This window comes from Falco punctatus (assembly GCF_963210335.1).
Source record: "Falco punctatus genome assembly, chromosome: 20".
NCBI classification, from domain to species: Eukaryota; Metazoa; Chordata; class Aves; order Falconiformes; family Falconidae; genus Falco; species Falco punctatus.
Window position 1 is genome coordinate 5,300,683 of NC_137600.1, and position 21,314 is coordinate 5,321,996.

General features: G+C 55.0%; 3 protein-coding genes across 6 annotated transcripts; 1 reads left to right on the plus strand and 2 right to left on the minus strand.

Annotated features, from left to right (window-relative positions):
* Positions 1–1,050: 1,050 nt before the first annotated feature.
* LOC308055917 (nodal homolog) lies at positions 1,051–5,753 on the minus strand. The gene is made up of 2 exons (XM_080370546.1): positions 3,172–5,753; positions 1,051–3,074 (listed from the first exon to the last, which is right to left on the minus strand). The coding sequence occupies exons 1-2, from the start codon at positions 4,684–4,686 to the stop codon at positions 2,922–2,924; spliced, it is 1,668 nt and encodes a 555-aa protein (XP_080226672.1). The 5' UTR covers positions 4,687–5,753; the 3' UTR covers positions 1,051–2,921.
* A 92-nt stretch (positions 5,754–5,845) lies between these two features.
* Positions 5,846–15,301, plus strand: ASH2L (ASH2 like, histone lysine methyltransferase complex subunit). 3 transcript variants are annotated; one of them, XM_080370543.1, is made up of 17 exons: positions 5,846–6,013; positions 6,202–6,271; positions 6,931–7,076; positions 7,823–7,911; positions 8,262–8,356; positions 8,499–8,594; positions 8,820–8,915; positions 9,180–9,255; positions 9,958–9,975; positions 11,332–11,425; positions 11,799–12,016; positions 12,239–12,406; positions 12,761–12,954; positions 13,379–13,471; positions 13,701–13,799; positions 14,132–14,191; positions 14,639–15,301. In XM_080370543.1, exons 1-17 carry the CDS (start codon positions 5,880–5,882, stop codon positions 14,744–14,746), a joined length of 1,854 nt encoding a protein of 617 aa, XP_080226669.1. In that variant the 5' UTR covers positions 5,846–5,879; the 3' UTR covers positions 14,747–15,301. The 3 variants fall into 3 exon arrangements, with proteins under 3 accessions (XP_080226669.1, XP_080226670.1, XP_080226671.1); XM_080370544.1 differs by lacking the exon at positions 9,958–9,975; XM_080370545.1 differs by lacking the exons at positions 5,846–6,013; positions 6,202–6,271 and adding an exon at positions 6,330–6,849.
* STAR (steroidogenic acute regulatory protein) lies at positions 15,300–21,219 on the minus strand. Of its 2 annotated transcripts, none has more exons than XM_080370571.1 (9): positions 20,741–21,219; positions 19,862–20,150; positions 18,558–18,731; positions 17,885–17,998; positions 17,478–17,605; positions 17,238–17,396; positions 16,454–16,638; positions 16,190–16,283; positions 15,300–16,098 (listed from the first exon to the last, which is right to left on the minus strand). In XM_080370571.1, exons 3-9 carry the CDS (start codon positions 18,619–18,621, stop codon positions 15,991–15,993), a joined length of 852 nt encoding a protein of 283 aa, XP_080226697.1. In that variant the 5' UTR covers positions 18,622–18,731; positions 19,862–20,150; positions 20,741–21,219; the 3' UTR covers positions 15,300–15,990. The 2 variants fall into 2 exon arrangements, with proteins under 2 accessions (XP_080226697.1, XP_080226696.1); XM_080370570.1 differs by having other exon boundaries at positions 18,558–19,060.
* Positions 21,220–21,314: the final 95 nt, after the last annotated feature.

Here is a 21,314-nt window from a genome sequence, read left to right on the forward strand (position 1 = left end):
GTGAAAGCCCCCATGCCCCGTTCCCACTGCCCGTGCCATGCCCCTGCCGCAGCATCTTCAGGCCCTGGCTTGCCAAAGGGTTGCTGGACTGGTGATGCCGTGGCAGGCAGGACCCCCGTGTTCCCCCGCTTTATTGTCCTGCGTGTCTGGGGCTCCCTCCATCACACAGCTGATGTGTATTGGGGCAGGAGAAGGGCCAGCTCGCCCTGCCCAGAGGTTAGCTCCCCGTCCCAGCCCCAGCCTGGCAAAGCCAGGTTGTGAGCAGATGCCTCACCGAAGAGCGGTGGTGCAGCTTTACTGTCACCATCCACACTTTGATGTTTTCCTTGCAGCCCTGGAATCTCAGCTTTTATTTTTCCACCCTGTTCTTCCCAGGGAACGGCTGCCTGCCTGCCCCTTCCCCACCACAACTTTTCAACCCGTTGCTGGATTTCAAACAGGGGTGATGGAGGGGCAGAGATCGCAAAGATACAGCTTCCAGCGAGGCTGATGGAGGCGGGGGGCTGGGGCGGGCAGGGGGGGTCCTGGGGTGGGAGAGTGAAACCGCCTTGTTTCGCTGCGGGTGTGACAACAGTTTTTGGGAGGGGAGTAGCAAACCTGGGGAGGAAAAGGCAACAAAACTGATTTTTATTTCATCAAGAGCCCAGCTCTGGGTTTCTGGGCGCGCTCCCTCCTGCCGGGGGATAGCCCCGCGCCTCCCTGCCCACCCTTGACAGCTCCTGCAAATGACCCTCTAATGACGGGATGGTCCCAGTGTGAAACGCTGTCGGAATATGTAAGCGGCCCAGGGGAGGGTCTGCTGGGGCAGGACGGGACCAGACACGCTTTGTTTATCCGCCGGCTGGGATGTGGATTGGGGATAATCAGGCTGGGCTGGGATGTGGAGTCGGGGCTGCTGGTCCCAGGAGGGGAGGGCTGAGGGCAGCCCCCGTCCCGCCCGGGCCACCCGCCGCCAGCCCCAGTGCCTGTGGTCCCGCTGTCCCCTCTGGCTGTAGCGGGGGCCAGCAGCGGGTTCCCACGGGTGTCCCCATCCACCCCGTGCAGCTGGGGGAGCCCAGACCCACGGCCAGGGCTGCAATGGGGTGAGCTCGGCCAAGCGCAGGGACTGACACCAGCTGCCCCACGGGGAGCATCTCCCCCAGGGCTGGCAGGCGGCGGGGCATGGTCATCCCTGGGGGCACCCGAGACCCCGGGCATCACCTGTGGCCGGAGCTCGCCTGCTGCGGCTCCCAGCCCCGTCACCCCTTTGAGTGGGGGACCCAAAGGAGAGCCGCCTACACTGGCCGCTGCCCATGGCTTAGAATTCATTGCTGTTAGAGAACATAGCCCTTCCCCTTGTCTCCGAGGGGTAAATAAGGAAAATCCCCTTAGCCCACCGCTTCCACGCCTGCAAGTGTTTCCCCGCCTGCCCTCGAGCCACCCACCATCGCGTGGGAACAGCTTCTTGATCTCTTGTCAGCTTCCCTGTTCGTGGAGCTGTTGAGCATCTTTCACACCACCCGAGGGGACCCCCTTGCTTTAGCGAGTTACAGTGGCAGCCCACCCACTCTGGGTGTTAACACCCAGCGTTGTCGCTTTTGCCAGCAAGCCATATGGCTTTTTTTTTTTTTTTTTTTTCCTGCAAAACCAGCCACGAGGTGTGGTAACAGAGCAGGCTGCAGCCAGGGGCGATCCCGGAGCAGGGAGAACCTGTGGGTGCAGCAGGTGCACAGGGAGACAGGGGTTTCGTGCCTTGACAGACCATTCGGCAGCAAAAATGGGCTGTGGAAATCGGCAGAAGCTACCAGTCATTTTTAATATATATAATTTATTGATGAATTATGCAACCATGACCCTTTCACTACTGCCCCATCCAGTGAGTGGTAGGAAGGGTTTGGGCAAAACCATGGTTTTACAGAGGAAAGCAGTGCATGAGCTGAGATGTTCAGGGCACATGGGAGGGCTGGGGGGGGCTTAAGCCCACTGAGACCAACCGTGGGGCTGCCTCATTGCCAGGAGCACCTGGTTTACCTGTGCAAACCCTCTCTGGCTCCTGCCGAATGGATGATGCTTTGGAGGGGGATGCAGGAACCCCAGGTCCACCTTTCGCATTGCTCCTTGTGTGGTCCTACTGGCACATACGTGATGAGGGTTGCTGCCTCCCTGCCTGCTGCCAGCCCCTTCCTCCTGGGTCCAGCCCTCCCACGCCTGTGCTCAGTCCCACAGCTCTGGGTGGGAGTGGGCTGTGAGGAACCCCTGCCTGCTGCTGCCCACGTGGTGCTGCCAGCTGGCAGCTCTGGACATTGGGCTAACACATTAACTTGGCTTGGTTGTAATAGAAATCTGATAGAGTTTTAATAGAAATATAATAGGAGTCTTAAAAGAAATGCCTGAACCCCAGGTGAGATTGAAAATCCCAACAGATACTCAGCATGGCTGGACACTGGAGCTGCAGTGTCCTGCCGGGAGCCTGCAGCTGCCAGCAATTGCTGTTGTGAGCAAAAGGAGCGTCGCTGCGGGCAGTGTCGCGGCAGGGAGCAATGCTGCCTTGGCTCCAGCCCTGCGCCCCGGCTCCTGCTTCTACAGAGCAGCACCAGCCCTTGGCTGCCCCAGCACACACCGGCCGCCAGTGCCACAGCTCCTGGATAAACGCAGCCGTTGGGCACCCACCACCACGGTGCTACCACAGGCACTGCAGAGAGGTGCCTGTGCCTGGTGGCCTTTCCCACACCAAGCCTAGATCCGTCCGTGCACCGTGGCCATGCAGTGCTGCAGAACTGCCAACACCCGGGCACCCCACTCCTCCTCTGGCCCAGCCAGAGCTTCGCCAGCCCACGGGCATGTGGGCTTCAGGGACACCCCAGTCTGTGCATTGGTCATGGGTTGGGTGGCCAGTCCTTGGGGCAGAGATGTGCCCCTTCCCAGTAGGCAACAAGCTGGCCTCAGTTGCATCCACACTCCTCGATGATCATGTCCTCATGGTGACGGACGACGATTTCACCCTTCTCATAGTAGAGCATGGAGAGGGGACTCATCCTGACTGGGGAGCAGGCAGGGCAGGGCACCTGGTTGGGTTTGTAGAGCTGCAGCAGACTCTGTGGGAAGACATGGGAAGGGCAAAGCATCACCCTCTGCCATGGGCCGGCAGGGTTGGGCTGTGCGGGGGGAGCAGAGGCAGCACACCCCTCTTACCTGTATGTAAGCATGGTTGGTGGGCTTGAAGGTCTCGTCCACGGGCGATGGGCACTGCCCTTCGCACCGGTAGGCGTTGTACCTTTTGGGATAGACAATCCAGCTGCCCCAGCCAGTCTGCTCGAAATCCACCATCATGTCCACCCTCCTGCACAAGGACCTCCCTTCCTCCCCTGGGACGGCAGCGGCAGCATCGCTCACTTTGATCCTTTGCTTCTCCTTCCTGTTCCTGCGGTGCCGGCGGGTCCCCACATCCTGGGTGCCGCTGTCACGCATGACATACTTGGAGGTCTCCACTGTCCTGATGAGGCTGTGGTCTCCTGGAGACTTGTCCTTGGAGAAGACGAGCAGCAGGACTCTGTCCGCCATGTCCTGGGGCAGGGCTGGCTCCCCGTGGCCAGTGTCACTCGAGGTGGGCAAGTGCATCACAGTAGTGGCCGGGGTGGCTGACCCCCTCACCTCCCACTGCTCCCTTCCTGTGGGACCGTGGTGGCCAGCAGCCACAGCTTGGTGGAGCCAGGATCGGAGCAAGCTGGTGACCTCAAAGACTTTCCAGGAGGCCTGGGTGGAAGAGGGGCTGCCAGCCACAGTGCCCAGGAAGAGCTGGTGGGCACAGGTCCCGCCGCCCCAGCACCTCTGCCGCCGGCTGTGATAGATGTCCAGGGAGACGTTGTGGGCTGGGAAGAGGCCGGGCAGGTGGACGCGGAGCTGGGCCAGACTCACCTCCTGGCTGCTGGAGAGGGAGGACATGTCGAAGGAGAGCGCCCAGCGGGAGCCGTTCTGCAGGGAGCCTGAAACCCAAGGGGCATGGTGAGTGGACTGCTGGCTTTGCCAGGGAGTGCCAGTGCTGGGGGGACAGTGACCTCGCCTGCTGCTGGGGCACGGTGTCTGCCACAGGAGCCAGAGAGTCAGGGGAAAGCAGTCCGATCCACCCAGAGCCAGCGAGAGCACTGGACAGTGCCAGTCCTGGGGACAGGGATGCTCGGGGACCGTGGGAGTCCCCAGACAGGGATGCTCGGGGACTGTGCGGGTCCCGGGGGTCGGTGCAGATCCCAGGACAGGGATGCTCGGGGACCGTGAGAGTCCCCAGACAGGGATGCTTGGGGTCGGTGCGGGTCCCAGGACAGGGATGCTCGGGGACTGTGGGAGTCCCGGACAGGGATGCTCGGGGCCGCGGCCCCACTCACCGTGCGGGGAGAGGCTGAGGGCAGCGGCGGCGGCGGCGCGGAGCGGGGCGGGAGGGGCGCGGAGCAGCTGCAGCATCACCGGGGGGCAGCGCGGCGGTGCGCGGGTCGGTGCGCGGGTCGGCGCGCGGGTCGGCGCGCGGGTCGGTGCGCAGCCCAGGCGGAGCAGGGCGAGGGCGCAGAGCGCCAGCGCGGGCGCGGAGCGCAGCGGGTCCCGCATGGCTGCCGGGGCCGCCCGCAGCCGCCCTATTTGTACCGCGGCCCCGAGCGCCGCCCCGGGCGGCCCCGGCAGCCCCCTCCCCGCGGCTCCGGCCCCCTCCCGCCCTCCCATCTTCACCCCGTCCCTCTTCCCGTCCCTCCGTCCCTATCTCCAGCCTCCCGCCCCTCCACCCGCATGTGCACCCGCCGTCCCTCCCGCCCATCCCTCCCTGCCTCGTCCCTCCATCCCGCTCTCCATCTCCCCCCATCATTTCTTCTCTTCCCCGTCCCTCTCTCCATCCCTCCCTCCTGCGCTCGTCCCCCTCCCCAGCTCTCTCCAGCTCCTCTCTGTCGGGGTGGGGGTCCCTAGCACCCTGCGTTGCCTGGCACCTGGGACACCCCAGCACTGCCTGCCCCCCTCCCAATCCTGTCCTGCTCCTGTCCTGCTCCTTGCAGAAGGGACCAGGACCATGGGCACCCGTGGCCATTGCCCCTGTCAACCCCACAGCCCCGCCTGGGCAGGGGCTCCGCTCCCCCTTGGCTTCCCCTTTTCCCAGTGCTGTCCAGAGCAGGACCAGGGGAGAGGATGCTGAGCACCCACTGCACCTCGCTGCTGGGGGCATAGGGTGCAGGACAGAATGAGGCTGGTACAGCTGGGTGTGAGGGGATGGTGGCCAGCACCGTCCTTGGGTGGGCCCAGGGACCAGCCTGGGGAGGTCGGTGTGGCTGGGCTGGGTGAGGGGATGCGATGGGGGAACCTTCCACCGTGGGCCTTTAACACCACCGAGCAGCAAGAGCAGCCATGGGGGCACGTGGCTGCACGTCACCCCCAGCCCGGCGGTGTGAGCAGCCGAGCAGGGGGGACACCCGCTCCGCCGGCCCTCCCAGCGAGAGGCTCTTGCAGAGCAGTGGCTGGCGAGGCTGCGCCGCTCCTTTCTGGGGGGAGACGTGCTCAGTCCTCAGGCGGGACCCCCAGCGTGGGGCCGGTGTCAGGGGGGAACCCACGGGTGCCGCGGGTGGCACTCCCCGCCCCGCCCTGCCGGGCACCGGCGGGGACACGCGCTGACGTGGGGCTGCTTATCCCCAGGTCCGCTCCGCGCCTAGCTCCCGGTCTGGGTGACGTCACGGCCGAGCAGGGTGACGTCACGTCCAGGCAGCGCGACGCTACGGCTGTCCCGGGCCACCGCCGCGTCCTTCCCGGCGCCCGCCGGCAGGTGGCGCCGCTCGGCCGCGCGCTGCGGTCCACCCCGCAGCGGCATCGCCCCTTTAAGGCGCGGAGTCTCGCGAGAGCTGCGGCCGCGCGCGAGAGCGCGGCGGCGGGTGGAAATGGCGGCAGCGCCGGCGGCCGCCGGGGCGGGGATCGCTGCTCCCGCGGCCGAGGGTGCCGAGCCCCTGCCGGAGGCCCCCGCCGCCGAGCCCCCGGCCCCGCCCGAGCCGGGCGCGACCGACGCCGAGCCGGGGTATGCGCGGCCCGCCCCGCGGCCGGGGAGGGTTTCGGGGCGCCCCTCGGGGAGGCCTGGGGCGCCCCGCCGGGGGGGAGGGGGGCTGGGCGGTCCCTGTGCCCCGGGGGGGCCCGGGCCGCGCCCCCCGTCAGGACCCGGGCCTGGGCCGCGCCGGGGCCCTGGGGAACCCGCTTCTGCTCCCGCAGGGGGGATGCCGGCCTGGGGGATGCCGCCGCCGCGCTGGAGACCGAGTCCGCCAACGGCAAGGACCCCCTGGTAGGTTGGTAGGTGCGGGGGGGGGGCGCGGGCGCCGGCTGTCCCCGCGGCGCGGGCCGGGGGCTGAGGTGGCCCTGGGCCACCTGCCCCGGGGGCTGCTCGCCCCCTCCCGCCCCGCCAGCGCGTGTCCCGGACGGGTCGGGTCCGGGTCGCGGTCCGGGTCCGGCGCCCACCCGGGCGGCGCGGGGGGAGGCGAAGGCCCGGGGCGCGCGGTGCAGAGCGGGCGTGCAGCTCTTCGCCAGAAAACAAAACGTTTGTGTTTAACGAATCCGTGTCTGGCGACACCCGACGCCTTGGCATCAAGAAGCGCCCTCAGCTTTCCGAGGATACAAAGCCAGGGCTAAGGCGAAGACGCAGAAGGCGAGGTCACCCGAAAAACCACAGTCTGAGCGTGTTCCCGCGGTTCAGACGAGAAGGACTTTCTGCCCAGCCCTTTAAAGGATGATTTTGGAAGTTAAATCCTCCCTCATCCGATTAGTTCTAACTGAAAGCACGGAATAGTCCCAGCTCGCTCACAGCGTGGCTGTGTATTAAGGGAAGAAAAAAGTGACCCTCTCTGAATTCTCCTGTCTTGACAGGTTACTGCATAAAACCTCTTCCCTGTCTGATTCAGTCAGTCTTTAAGCCAGTCCAAGTCTGCTGATCTGCTCTGGTTGTAGGAAGCTGCTGGGGACACCGCGGAAGCCTTGGACACGCAGGCGGGCTCGGTGGACGAAGAGAACGGGCGGCAGCTTGGCGAGATAGAGCTGCAGTGTGGAATTTGTACCAAATGGTTCACAGCGGACACGTTTGGCATTGATACCACGTACGTAAGCTCTGCTTAACGCTGGGCACAAAACTTCGCGGTCAGTAGCAGTGGAAGTATATCGAGTGTAAATTCCCAAGGACCAGGAGCCCGTCTGGGTCCTTGGATGCTTGGAGAGCAGCTTGTTATGTGAATAACAAAAGCTTTACCCCACAGCAGGGAGTGTTTATGTTTGTACATTTCAGCTTTTAAAAAAAAATATCTTTGTGCAGACCTCAGGGCTGTCAGAGCCACCCTTGGACTAAGCCACCTGGTGCCTTAGGGGCCTGTAAATGTTACTTGAAAAGCAGAGGGGGCTTCAGCGTGCATTTTCCATTGGCGTGAACAAAAAATAAAATGTTTCTGTAAGCGAGAAGTAAATTCAGCTTGCTTTCTGGAACCAGATGCTTTTTGTGGTTGGATTTTGTTCCTAAAGTACTCTAGACTTCTGAGGAAAATTAACTGACTCGGGTGGAGCCCCTTGTCCAGAGCTTCTGGATGTTGTCTCTTGTGTTGCTGAATGAATTTCAGGACTTCTCTAAAACAAGAAGATGACACTGGGCTTGGCTTGCTTACGTTTTTCTCAAGAGTCTTTTCTTGATGCCCATGACAAACATAATTTGATGAAAATGTCATTGAACCTGTAATATGTTTCTGGGGAGGGGGAGAGAATAATTCATTTGTTAACCTGGAATCATTAATTTGTTAAGCTGATGTGGTAAGCAAAGTGCACACCAGAACTTACAAATCAACGTGCTCTTTTCCAGATCATGCCTGCCTTTCATGACCAACTACAGTTTCCATTGTAACGTTTGCCACCACAGTGGGAACACATATTTCTTAAGAAAACAAGCAAGTAAGTGTAAAAAAGCACATTTACTGGAAATTTATGCAGGATAATCCTAGAGGTTTCGTTTTATCTAAAGGCGGTGGAAGAGTTCTGCTTTTCATTTTTCACAATAGACCAGAAAATCCCTTACTGGCCACAAGCATGTGTGGCTTTTTCTAAAAATGTTTTGCTGCTAACTGTTATGGTGAAAATCCTCTTGTTTTGTGAGGGCTGCTGAGTTAGGGCAGAACTTGTGAGGGTTTTGCTTTTATTCAAGGTAGCGCGGATGCTGTGTGGTTAGCAATTGCTGTACGCGGTGTATGTTCGATCTTCCCTGTGGAGCATAATTCTAGTTCTGGTGTATTTTTATTTTTGAGATCTCAAGGAAATGTGCCTTAGTGCTCTGGCCAACTTAACGTGGCAGTCGAGGACACAAGATGAGCACCCGAAAACTATGTTCTCAAAAGATAAGGTATGGCTGGTATAAAAATCATCACAGATTTAAGTAAGCTATGATTTCAGTGAAGAGCAAGTTCAAACAAATAAATACTATTAGTGAGGCTTTCAGACCCAGACTGTTAAGACTCAGTTTTATTTTATTTTTTTTTTTACAGGATATTATCCCGTTTATTGATAAGTACTGGGAGTGTATGACAACACGACAGAGACCTGGGAAAATGACTTGGCCTAATAATATTGTCAAAACTATGGTAGGTATTTTGAGTTAAATTCTTGGAGGATTTTCAGTGGATGATGTAGTCGTCTGATGTTTGTGTTTGCTGAGGTCTGGACTTGGAGCTAAATGGTGAAGATTCTCATGCTGCTAATGTGGTTGATACACATGCTATGTATTAACAGTAAATACTGTGATTTAAACACTTGTTCATGATCGTGATAGGATCTTACCCTGTGTAACTTAAACTCCTCTGTCTTAGTGTAAAGAAAGAGATGTGTTCTTGGTGAAAGAGCATCCGGACCCGGGGAGTAAAGACCCAGAAGAAGATTACCCCAAGTTCGGGCTTCTAGACCAGGTACGTAACTAGAGCTGGAAGGAGGCTGTGCTCTGGGGAGTTGGGAGGGAGGTGTGGGAGTTCTCTTTCTCTTTGCTGGTCGCTTATCCTCAGTCAAGCAGGCAAAACTCAGCCAAGCCATGCTGTGAGCCTGTGTTGTGCCAGGCAATGTGTTGGAGTACTCCAGCACCTGGAATTGTTGTGTTCAGGCTTTGCGTGGTAAGCTTGACTGAGTCTATACATCACGCTTTTTGTTGTTGTTGTTTTGCTTTAAATGTCTTTCAGGATCTTGCCAATATTGGTCCTGCATATGATAACCAGAAACAGAACAATGCTGTATCCACAAGCGGAAGCTTAAATGGCAAGTTCTTTAATCAGGTGGCCTTTGGATATCTGGGACTAAGCTGTGTTTTCCCAGTCCTGTTGCTGGATGTCTGTGCAGTTATGTTAGTTGACGTGCTGCAGTTAAACCTGTTGTGTGAACTGAGGTTATGGTTATGTTCAAACATGTTCAGCCAGCCTCCCTGTGCCTTTCTATAGGGATAGATTAATTTTACATTCTTGTGAAGGTTCAACTTTTCTTTGTGGCAGCCAGCTAAGTAAAGATGCTTGCAGGAAAGCTGAGCTGTCTGTTTTGTTTCATGATGGTTTTAATTTGCCTGCTTGTATTATTCAGATTTCCCATTTCCCTCACTCTTGAGATACGCAAGTAGTTGTGGAAAGTATATATTCCTTATAATCACTGCTTGCATTTTGCTGTTCCTTTTTGCGGAATGATAGCAGCTGTGCTAACAACTTTGGCTATCTTGCTCAGACTACCTAGAGTAATCTTACTGCGGTAATGTTAGCCGTTGATGAGATTTCTTTGTGCGCAAGGCTACAGCATTCTATATTAAACACCCTCAGATAGAGCCTAGCAGGAGGTATCTTGGGCTTTTTGAAGCAGGGTTATAGATGGCTAAGGCTGTGTTGTCTCCATTTCATGCACTGTTTTTTTTTATTATTTATTTATTTAATTTCTGGAAGATCTGACAAATATGTGGTGCGACTTCTGTCCTTACAGGTGGAGCCTCTTTGGGAGGTGAATATTTACCTTTCAGCTTCTAAAACTTAAGTATTATTGTTTGCAAAGCTTTTTTGCTCAATTACCTTAGAAGCTAAAGTCAATTAAAAATCAAAAGCGTGCCCTGATGTGATTGCAATAATACTTTAATAGAAAACAACAATTTCACTTTTTAATCTGTAGCAGTTAGAAGCTTTTCATTATCATATTCTGCCCCACTTGACTGGTTTAAAGTTTTATTTTCCACTTACGTTTATTTTAACTTTGTATGATTTGACCTGATACTACGTGTTAAATATTCATGCCTGAAGAGGTGGTCTGAGTCTGTGAGCTGATAGGAAATTCTGATTGTTCAGGCGAGCAGGTGATGACAAACTGGAGAGCCTCAAGGTTTTATCCGCACTAAAACTAGCGAGTGCAGCTGAGATCATGTCACGTTTGTGCAGAATATGGTATTCCTTCAGTGGTTTGAATCCCTTACACCATAAAGGGAATGCTGATAATTTACAAGCTGACTGTATTTTTAATTACAACACAGTACGCAGTCCATAAAGGTGTTTATCTACAGTACATAAAAAGTTCTATAGTTTTCCTTGTAAATCAAGAGTGATCTATTCTGAACTAGACTAATGATAAAACGCATATACAATTTAACGTATTAAAATGTTACACCGATACTAGTTTGATTAAATTTGATATGTAGCTTTTCTGTACCGCACTTTTACTTGTGAGCAGAAATTGGGTGCTGTAATTTAAAATGATACACTGTTCAATCATAGTACTGATTTTGGTAATACTGAAGAGAAACACCTCTATTGCTTTACATTTTGACTCAACTTGGATATATTTTATTTTATAGATGGAAATTTAACGTTAAGTGCTATTGCTTATGGGCGTCAGCGTGTTTCTTCAGCATAGTGTCACTGGGATGTGATGACTTTGCTTAAAATCAGATAGTGTGTGCTGTAGGTTGGGTTTTCTGCTACTTTTGCAGAAATAAATTTGAACTGTGACTGGAATCTCCATGAAAGCAAATAGTAATGGTTTTGAAGTGGATCAAAAGATCTACAAACAGCAAGGATTCTTAGCCCTCACCTTAAAAAGCTTGAGTTGAGCTCATTTGGTGGATAAATCTCACTTAGCTTCCACTCGAAACTTATGTACCTTGTAGTCAACTTCTGCAATGTCTACAAGTTCTAGATTTTGCTGTGCTCATTTTCAATAGAGTCTGTTTCACATACAACTGTGGGAGAAGGTACTTGAGCTCGTGGTTTTAATTTGGCTGCTTCTGCCCCTTTCTGTTTGTGGAGATTCCATGCACACGGGCTCTCTCTGATCATCAGCCGCTTAATATGTCGTGGTCTCTGTGTTAAGGGGGAATGGCTGCAGGAGGCAGTGGGAAGGGACGGGGAGCGAAGCGCAAGCAGCAGGACGGAGGGACCACAGGAACGGCCAAGAAAACCAGAAGGTAAGAGGAAAGATGATTCAGTGGCAGTGGTGAGCACCTGCAGCGAGGCGGTGTACGCTGGTCAGAGGGACAGCTCTACTTTTGATGCCTTTAAGCTGACTTCTGCCTGTCTCTGACCTTGGTAGATTTGAGGGGAATCATGCCATAACCCTGTGATGTTATGGATAGGTCACGTGCTAGAAATTATTTGAAACGGAGATTTTGAAACTGAAACTTGAAATTTTGTCTATGAAATGAGCATACGCTTGGAAGTAAAGTGGTGTGCGGGCCACGGGCGCCGCAGGTACAGCTCTGCGAGAGGCTGCCCTGGGTTGACTTGTGACTGAGCAGTAGCCACCGTGAGATGCCAGCCTGTAGTTTTTGTGTTTTGCAGTGACCCGTTGTTTTCCGCTCAGCGCCTACCACCCCACGGTTATCCTTTGGAACACCCCTTTAATAAAGATGGATATCGTTACATCTTGGCTGAGCCTGACCCCCACGCACCTGACCCGGAAAAATTGGAGTTAGACTGTTGGGCAGGAAAGCCTATTCCTGGGGACCTCTACAGAGCCTGCCTGTATGAACGAGTCCTCCTGGCACTGCACGACCGAGGTACAAAGCTTGCTAATCGTATGCAAGTTGTATTAGCCGGCTCTTCTTACGAGGGGCCATCCTCTTTAACCTCATGTTACTGGTTACTGACGTTTCAGATGTAATTGCTTTAAGAGGTGCAAGTGTTAAATCCGCTTCTGTGTGTTCACTTGCCTTCTGACATCGGTGCACGTTAGAAATTGCAAATGAACTGCTCATATCACCTTCTTTCATCTACGGCAGCTCCTCAGTTAAAGATTTCCGATGACAGACTGACTGTCATCGGTGAGAAGGGCTACTCGATGGTGCGAGCCTCGCATGGAGTGCGGAAAGGAGCCTGGTACTTCGAAATATCCATGGATGAGATGCCTCCAGATACAGCTGCCAGATTAGGCTGGTCACAGCCATTAGGTAAATAACTTTACCGGGTATTTCTTAGCAGGGGATTCCAGCCGGGTCCTGTGTTTCTTTCCCCAGTAATGCAGACCTACAGAGGGTAAGTAATGTTGAGCTTGCCCGCTGCAACGCTGCTTTTCTTAAGGGGAAGCGCTGCAGGCGGTTTAACCCGTGCAGAACTGCAGTCCGGGTGGAGCCTGTGTGCTTTGCGTGCTTGGCCTCGCTTAACGCTGGAGTTGATGCATTTGTACTAATGGCAGTTGTATTTGTTAACTGAATGTAATTAGTGTTCTGACACTTGAAGCGGGACACGCAGCCGTGCTCCTGCTACACTCTTGTGTGTTCATGGAGAAATGTTGGTTTCTGCAGGGAACCTCCAGGCACCTCTGGGATATGACAAGTTCAGTTACTCCTGGCGCAGCAAAAAGGGAACAAAGTTTCACCAGTCGATAGGGAAACATTATTCATCTGGCTACGGGCAGGGTGATGTACTGGGCTTTTACATCAGTCTTCCAGAAGATACTGAGACTGCCAAATCACTGCCTGATACGTACAAGGATAAGGTGAGGTGTGGAGTTCGCTGTCGGATTAAGTGTTGGCTAGGGGGACAAGTGGCAAACGGGTTGCTCTGGCCTCACCTTTGCTCCCTTTGAGTGCATCCTTTCCCTCCTGCCTCGGGGTGCCACTGGCTCGTAGAGGAGAGGTCCAAAGCATTGATCTCAAGAAAACAAAATACCCAGACCCACCCAGAAGTTCTGCAGGGGAAGACTGCTGAATGAGAGTGCCTGCATCTCCTTCCCTCTTCTCTTCCCCTCCTGATTCTCTCAAACATTTGACATGTGTGACTCTGCTCTTCATGGGTACTCTGATCCAACAGTCATGCGTATCCCAGAGCACACTCCTGTACGTCTGCCCTTCTTTACTATGTCACTAGAGGTAAGGGGTTTTCTGGCTCACTTCTGAAGTGGTTGTTTTCTAATATTTCAGGCTCTGATCAAATTCAAAAGCTACTTGTACTTTGAAGAGAAGGACTTTGTGGACAAAGCAGAGAAGAGCTTAAAGCAAGCACCTGGAAGCCAGGTAGGTGAAGCTTTGTTAGGTGGAGGATGAAGAACTTTAGGAAGAGCAGAGAGCTGCTGAGACCGGTGTATTGCATGTATTAATTGCTTGCATTTAATGAGCACAAAGGGAGGCTGGTCGTTAGTTAACTGTAAGTTAAACTGCATCTTGAGGATTGGTTTGTAGTTCACAAGTAAGGTCATGAAAGTTAGCATCAATGGGGAAAAAACCTCTTCATTTTTCTTTTCAGATAATATTCTTCAAGAATGGTGCCAGCCAAGGAATTGCCTTTAAAGACATCTTTGAAGGAGTTTATTTTCCTGCTATTTCTTTGTACAAAGGCTGCACGGTAAGTGACGTATCTTTGAATGATAATTCCTAAGTCCATCACAGTTGTAGCAATGCTGTGTGAGCACTCTGGGAACGTGTCAAGCAAGTGAAGAGGAGAGATGGGAATTACTTTAGTGAAGGGAGTATGGAACAATGCTGTTCATTTGTATGACGTAACTTGATCAAACTCCTGAATGAACACACTCCTTCCATGCCAGGGATGTTTGTTCCTGTGGTCTTGCATGGGGCGTAGGCAGGCTCAGCAGTCAGAGGGGATGCGGACTAAAGACTAAAAAAAACATTCCTGTTGTGTGGGTTTTTTTAATCTAATACCAAACTTGTCTTCCACAGGTTTCTATAAACTTTGGGCCATATTTCAAGTATCCGCCCAGAGATATCACTTACCGTCCGGTAAGTAATAACTGAAGCTTTTTACCCCCTGCTTTGTGGTAGGCTCACAGTGTTGCAACAGAAGGCGGCTGCGATTCTGTTGTGGTGGTGGGAGTCAATTTATACCAAGCCTGTGTCTGTCCTCTTCAATCTTTGTACTTGGTGTAGCCAAAAGGATTGTATTTAAAAATATTTGAGGACAGATAGCCTGATAATTTGGCTAAATTTTAACTGAATAGTAGATGCTGCCTTGTTCTTGACAGATTGTTTTGGGTTTGCCTGTGTTAGCCTCTTCTACCAACAAGAGGCCTCAATTCTTGTTTAAGGACACATTTGGAATTCCACCACCACTCCCGCCCGATGTTTTCAGGAGGGAGACAGAACTGGAAAGCTACTGTGCAACACGGCTAGTCACTCTGTCCTGGGCCTGGACTCTGTGACTGGAGCTGTCTTTCATTCCCTTTGCAGATGAGTGACATGGGCTGGGGTGCTGTTGTAGAACACACGCTGGCAGACGTTCTGTATCACGTAGAGACAGAAGTTGATGGGAGGCGAAGCCCACCCTGGGAGCCATAAAGGAAGCAGGCGGCGTAGCGTTAACAAAAGCAACACAGTGGGTATCCAGTCAAATGGTTTTTATTATAGAGGAACATGCATCACTCAGAGCAAACAAGCTGAAGCCAACGCAGCTCTGGACAGCAGGCACTGTGTATATTTGTTACCTGCTCAAGACTCACGCTCTACCACTACGCTGGAGTCTAAGTGAATGCAGTTCTAGTATGTATTGTGCAATTTGTGGGCATTTCTTGGAGTCTTCGGTAACTTTTCCAGTGTAGCTAGCTGAAGAAGCAAGCATTGTGTTAACTGCTCATGTGCTGTACCTGGGTTGTAACAGTTCAGTGAGAGCAGGCTGTAGCTGGCCCTACCCGCTGTGTGTACACTTGCAGAAGCAACACTGATGCTTCTGCCAAGCTGTGTTCAGTGAATTGTAAACAACAGCTTCCAGCCAGAAGGATTGTGTTGTAACAAGACTACTGCATGTAAGACTGAAATTTGGGCTTTTGTCCAAACTGTATTTTTTTCCCCCCCCGCAAACTGGAAACCAGTTTAAAAATAAAAGCTTTAACTCTTTTTCTTTTTTTTTTTTTTTTTTTTTTTTTTTGTCTTGCAACTTGTTATGAGTGAGACAAACCCAAAGTAGCTACACTTTAGAGAGCTCTTGAGCTGAAGATCTCCTTCAGCTTGCTGCACTGACAAGTTAGACAGGGCCTCCTGCCAATAATCATCAATACAGAGCTTTGAATGAATAAATAATTTGACATTTTATGTGTCTGTACAGGAAAAATAAATTAGACTTGCTGCACGGGGAGGAGAAGGGAATAAAAGTTTTAGGTAAGTGCTGTTTGTGTTCTGGGGGAAGGAGGGCAGTAAAATCTGGGGTTAAGTCGGTCCTGTGCTGGTCTTCCTGCCTTCCCAGGCAGTGGTCTGGGACCTCTCTATTCACTAATTGGCCAAGGCCTATCATAGTGGACACCGCTAATTAAAGCTTTGTTTATTCATTGAAACTAATTAGTTAGGGAGGTCGCAGGGGCCTGACTGGACCAGCATGTGCTCAATGGAGCAAATGCTGGACCAGAAATTTGAAGTCCAAGTAGTTTCAATAAACAAAGCTTTATTTATCTATTGAAACTATGTATTAAATTAGTGGTGTCTACTGTTAAAGGCCTGGATTAATTAGCACAGGCTGTAATTACCCTCTAGTAATTACCGGAGTCACTCCTTCGCCCCTGAAGCAAGCACTGCACCACGAGCCGGTGCGGTCAGCAGCTCCCGGCCGCTGTCTGGGCTAGGCGCTCCCGAAGGTGGTTGGCAAAGTCGACCTGCGTCTGGGACAGGACCTGGTTGATGATGGTCTTTGGCAGCCAGCCCTGGGGAGGAGCAGGGACAGCCCGTCGGTGCGACTTGCCTCGCATGCAGCAGCGCCGGCTGCTGCTTTGAGATGCTCGCCACAAAACTCACCTTCAGGTCGAGGCTGAGCAGCCACGTTAGCTTGGTTTGGGAAGGACGGCCGGGCAGCGGGCGGAGGATCATACACGTGGGGCCGTTCTCAGCTCTGTAAGAGGACGGGAGCGCACAGTTAAGCCAGCAGTGTCTGACTTTCAGGGTTTCCTCAGCAGTTCTTCCTGCTGAGACAAAGCTTATTACCCAGAGCCAGCGCTAGAAGCTGGAGTGTGAACCTGGCTCCCATTGCACACCCTGTAAGTGAAGGCAAAAGGCGGTTACCTTACAAATCCTTCCTGCTCTGGCATAGCTCCGTACTTGGTGGACATGCCAGCCAGGACACAGGTAGAGCCACGTCTCTTAGAGCACCGGACGCTCACAAAGTCCCGTGGTCCGACAATGTTGCCGGGGGTAGCAGCCGCCTTCTCGTGGGTGATCACTGTGTCCTTTCCAATCTTCTGGAGAATCTGCAGAGTTTAGAATTAAAACATTAATTTCAAGTATTCACTGTAAACACAGCTCAAAGCTAGCTTTGATTACCGTGTGTTCAAATACACGCTCTTACAGAAACTCGGTGTTTACAAGGAGAAAACCTGCAAATATCTGCTTAATTCCAGAATACAGAATGTTAGTTTTCAATATCTGAAAAGAGAAGGTAGTTCTCTTAATGCTTCTTTTAGTCTGGACAAGCTGTGGAACAGCCAGACGCTCTTCCCTGTGTGGTGGGGTGCTGTGCTGTTTCTCCTCCAGGCGCAGTACAAATGAGCATCAGACCTGGCCCACTCCCTGGCAGTAAAGAGCGATTCCTACAGAGTAAATAGCAGACAAGCTGCTACAGGCTCGCTTCTGCTGCAGCAGCAACGCGATTACTGTGGAACAAGCCCTACGTCCGCAGCAGGATGCAGACAAGATAAAGCCTGGCTTCTCCGTTCCCAAAGAACGGGTGGAGAAACCCCTGTGCTCCTGCCGTTTTGGGCAGAGCGATTCTCTGGCCCTTGCAGCGCCGCTTGGAGCAGCCCGTGTGCGTGAGCCCCTGGCCGAGCCGCGTCTGACGCGCGCTCCCTACCTTGACTTCTTTGACGCTGGGGTTCCAGTCCCCCATCTGCTCCATGTTGTCCACCAGCTCACTGTACACCGTGTCCAGGGGCTGGTCCACCACCACCTCGAGTCGGAACACCTTGCCCACGTCTGGGAGCACCTTGCTCAGCACTTTGTCTCCGTTACCCTGGGGAGGGAAAGGCAGAATTAATATCGCAGATATTTACAGGAGGACCAGGTGGAGTCTGCTGCAAAGCAGAGCGCCTACCACCACCGTCTCAGTCTTCCAGCCGTCCTGGTCCTTGAGGATGCTGAGTGATTTCTGGAGGGCTTCCTCCCCTTGCTTGATGTAAGACATTTCCATCTCGCTGAAGGGCTTCTCCTCTAGCCTTGAGCCTGCCGCGGGATCAGACAAAATCGGGAGTGAGCGGAAGAACACTGCACAGCTAACACATCCAAATGCCAGATAAGCTTTATCTACATCAAATACACTTGTCTGCGCCTAGGGGCCAGGGAAGTAAACTCAGTTCCGGGCTGCTTGCCTGCCTTTGCCGTTTGTTTAGCAAAAGCATGGGCTGCCCACAAGCAGGTTTCCCTCCGGCCACCCTCCAGCCCTGTCCTGTGCCGGTCACCACCCGGCAGAAAGGGGCAGACCCCCGCCTGCTGGGCACTTACTGAGCAAGGTGCTGCTTCTGCGAACCTGGTTGATCCACAGGCCGGGTCCTGCGCTGCGGCAGGCCAGCTTGCTCAGCTCCTGGCTGATGGCAACAGTGGCTTGTCTTCTCAGACCTGAGAGCAGAAAGCGCGTTACTCGCCAGCACCAAGCACCGCGCTGCAGGGGGCTTGCTATCTTATTCCCCCCCCTTCCGGATTTAAACAATACAACATCGAAAAAGTCTCTGCTTCCCCCCTTCGCTGAAGTCCCCGCAGGCACCGAGAGCAGCTGACTGCCATTGCGCTGCTCGGGGCCACAAGCTGTCCTAAACAAACCCAGGCCCTGCGCTGCATGTGGGGAGCCAGCGACAGTTGTAAAAATACCGAGGAGCAATCGTGAGGTGCCCAGGCGGGCCGTATAAACGGAGGACAATAAACACCCTCGCAGCCAGTGGGGGCATCGCCGATTGCTACCCTCCACGTGCAGCCATCCCTGTTGGACCCCAGCAATAGGTTTGTGACAAAAAGGGTCGTGGAGACAGTAAAACACAAAACCCAGAAAGCAACATGGCATGGGGTGGGGAGAGCCCCCCAGAGCCCCCAGCCTCCTCCCGCCCTGCCGGCACTGCCCAGGGCAGGCAGCCCATGGAGAGGGGCTTCCCCCAGCCCCGCGTCCTGGCCCCCAGCCCCTCACCGGTCATGTTGCGCAGGTGCCGGTAGGAGATGGCGGCGCAGAGCTTGAACGTTGCGGGCAGCATCTCCCTGGTCTGGATGGAGCTGTGGGTGCTGCGGGCGGGCGTCTCTGTGGTGAGCACTCCTCTGGCCGGCCCGCGGGGCACTCAGCCTTAAGTACGCCAGCTGAAGGATGCTGGCTTGTCAGCAGGGAGATAAGAGCCATCACTTATGGCAGGGCCACAGGGGCCAAGGCCAGACCTGGCTCCTTGTGCATCTGCCGGGGGCCACGGGTCGCATCCGGCGAGCAGATGCACGCACGTGGGCAGACGTGTGCTCGTATGCGGTGCTGGCACGATGGAGCCTGGCCAGCCCCCATCTGCGCTCCGCAGTGAGCTCCTGCAGCAAGGCGAGGGCAGGAGACGGAGGCACAGACGGGGCTTTGCAGGTGACCCCTGTGCTGGGGATAAACCCCACTGCATGTGGACCTGGGGTCCACAGCACGGCTGCCCCTGCATGGATCAGCTGGCGTGGAGAACAACAGATAACGATTAATTCCAACGTGTAACAACTGATACGGCAGAAAACAACAGATAATGACGGATAACGATGCACAACACCATCTCACAGCACAACCATCCCAGAATAACTGCAGCAAGGCTCAGCCGAGCCGGACACAAGAATGGGGCCGTTTGTCCTTGCCCTGGGGGCCAGACCCACCACAGAGCCCTCGCTGCATTAGAGCCCCCGTGCACAAACCAAACCCTGCAGACTGGGACCTCCCAGCACCACTGGCACCCGTGACCGTGTGCAGGGTGGGTGGGCACCCGGGATGGCCACGCGCAGCGGGAACACTGGGGATGCTTCGTGCACACTGCATGGACAAGAGCATTTTGGAGCCCTCCCTCACCCCACCAGCACCATGCTGATGCAGCCGCTCTTTCAGCCTACACAAAGCTGAATATTAAACGTGTTAAGCCACTAAGCTCGGGGCTGGGAGCGAGGGGCAGCCCCGTACCTCCCCCAGAGGCTGGTTTATCTGCTGTGGAGCTGGGAGCGGTGGGCAATGGCAGAGCAGTGATAACACTCAAGGATGAAATGACATTTCTGGGATGAGTTACAGCTCCAGAGACCAGCGCTCCCAAGAACCCATGAATCACCAGCTGCTTCCTTTGACGTCAGCCCCTGCACCCTCCTGCAGGGAACCTGACCTTCCTCCCCGCTGTTGCAACAACTTGGCCAAGGGGGAGGTCAGCCACTCCTGCACCAGCACCCCGGCCCCGAGGAGCCCCTCACTGAGCCCCCGAGAGACGGTTTGGGTCCTACCTGCCGCCTGGGAATGGTCCCGCTGCTCCGGCCCTGCCGCTCCCCAGGACAGCTCCTCTCCATCCCTGGGGCTGCTGCTCTCCGTCACGTGCGAGACAAGACACCTTGCACTCGTGTTGGCGATGCGCATGTAGGTGAAGGTGCTGGTAGGACCAGGAGGAAGCCAGAAGCTGCACCATCCCTTTCCCGAATGCTTCCTGGGAAAGTCCCCACACAGGCGTGATTCCCAGGTCCCTGCCGCAGCAATCCCCCGCGGGGGCTGGGCTTCATCCTCCTGGTCCCCACATGCCTGCGGACAGCGGGAGGAAAAATCAGGAGGGTTTGAAATCCCTGAGCCGCTGCCGGGAGCTCCTGACCCCGCAGTGGAGCTCGTGCCGAACACACGCCGAGCACCGACGGGGCTGCGGTGCCTGGGGAGAGCGGTGAGACCCTCTGGCACGGTGCATCACCCCCCGGCACCCACAGCCCCCCTGCCCGGGGTACGCGGCACCGGGGCAGCAGGGAGACCCCTCGGCTGCGGACCAGCCGGGCCCGCTGTTATCCCAGAGGGAGCAGCTGCTCCCGGGCGCAAGGCCTCGGCACAAGGACACGCTGTTGTTTGTGAGAAGAACCAAAACAGCCCAGGCAGAGTCACCCCTCCGGCTGGGGGCTGCGGGGGCCGGAGGGGCACAAGCCCCTCTGTGCCCCGCAGCTGGGGACATGGGGACAGTGATGCTGCCCCGTGGTGCACAAGGCAGGTGCTCCGGGCAGCCAGTCCCCGGAGCGGCACACTGAGACCCCCAGCCTGTCGGGAAGCTGTGCCGAAAGGGTCCCCAGGACCCTCAAGAGGGTCTGGTTAACTGGGACACCCCGAGGACCCTCAACAGCTCCTGGTGTGACCTTGGCATCTCCTCCAGTCATCTCTCAGGGGTCCCACGCTGTCACCGTGCCACCGAGCTGCCTGCAGCATCCGAGCCTGCAAGGGGAAGGGACGGCAGCCCTCCCGCAGCACCGGGGGTGGCACCAGGGGTGGCACCGGTGCTGGGGAGCAGCGTGGTGCCGCGGGTGTCAGGGGTGGGACGGGGGTCCCAGCACCTACCTCGGGCCCTGGGAAGGCACCTCTCCATCAGGGAGATGTGCTGAGATCAGGCAGCCGGGCTGCCTGGCTGAGCCCATGTGTGCTCTAGCACCGCTCACCTGCCTGCGGCAGGATGAGGCCCCAGCCACAGCTCAGACCCACCTAGACCTACCCAGATCCTCGTCTGGGCATGCCAAGCCAGGTCCTGCCAAGCTGGCGGTGCTGGGGGTGCGGGGAGCACGTGGCCGCATCCTGCATGCCAGCAAGGGGATGCCTGGGAAGATGGCATGGCCCCGCTCCAGGACAGGCACCCAGCACCCTCCCACCCACATCTGTGGGGGCCAGAGGAGAGAGAAAACGCTGGGGGAGGTAAAACGGCTGAGAAAGCCCCTGCAG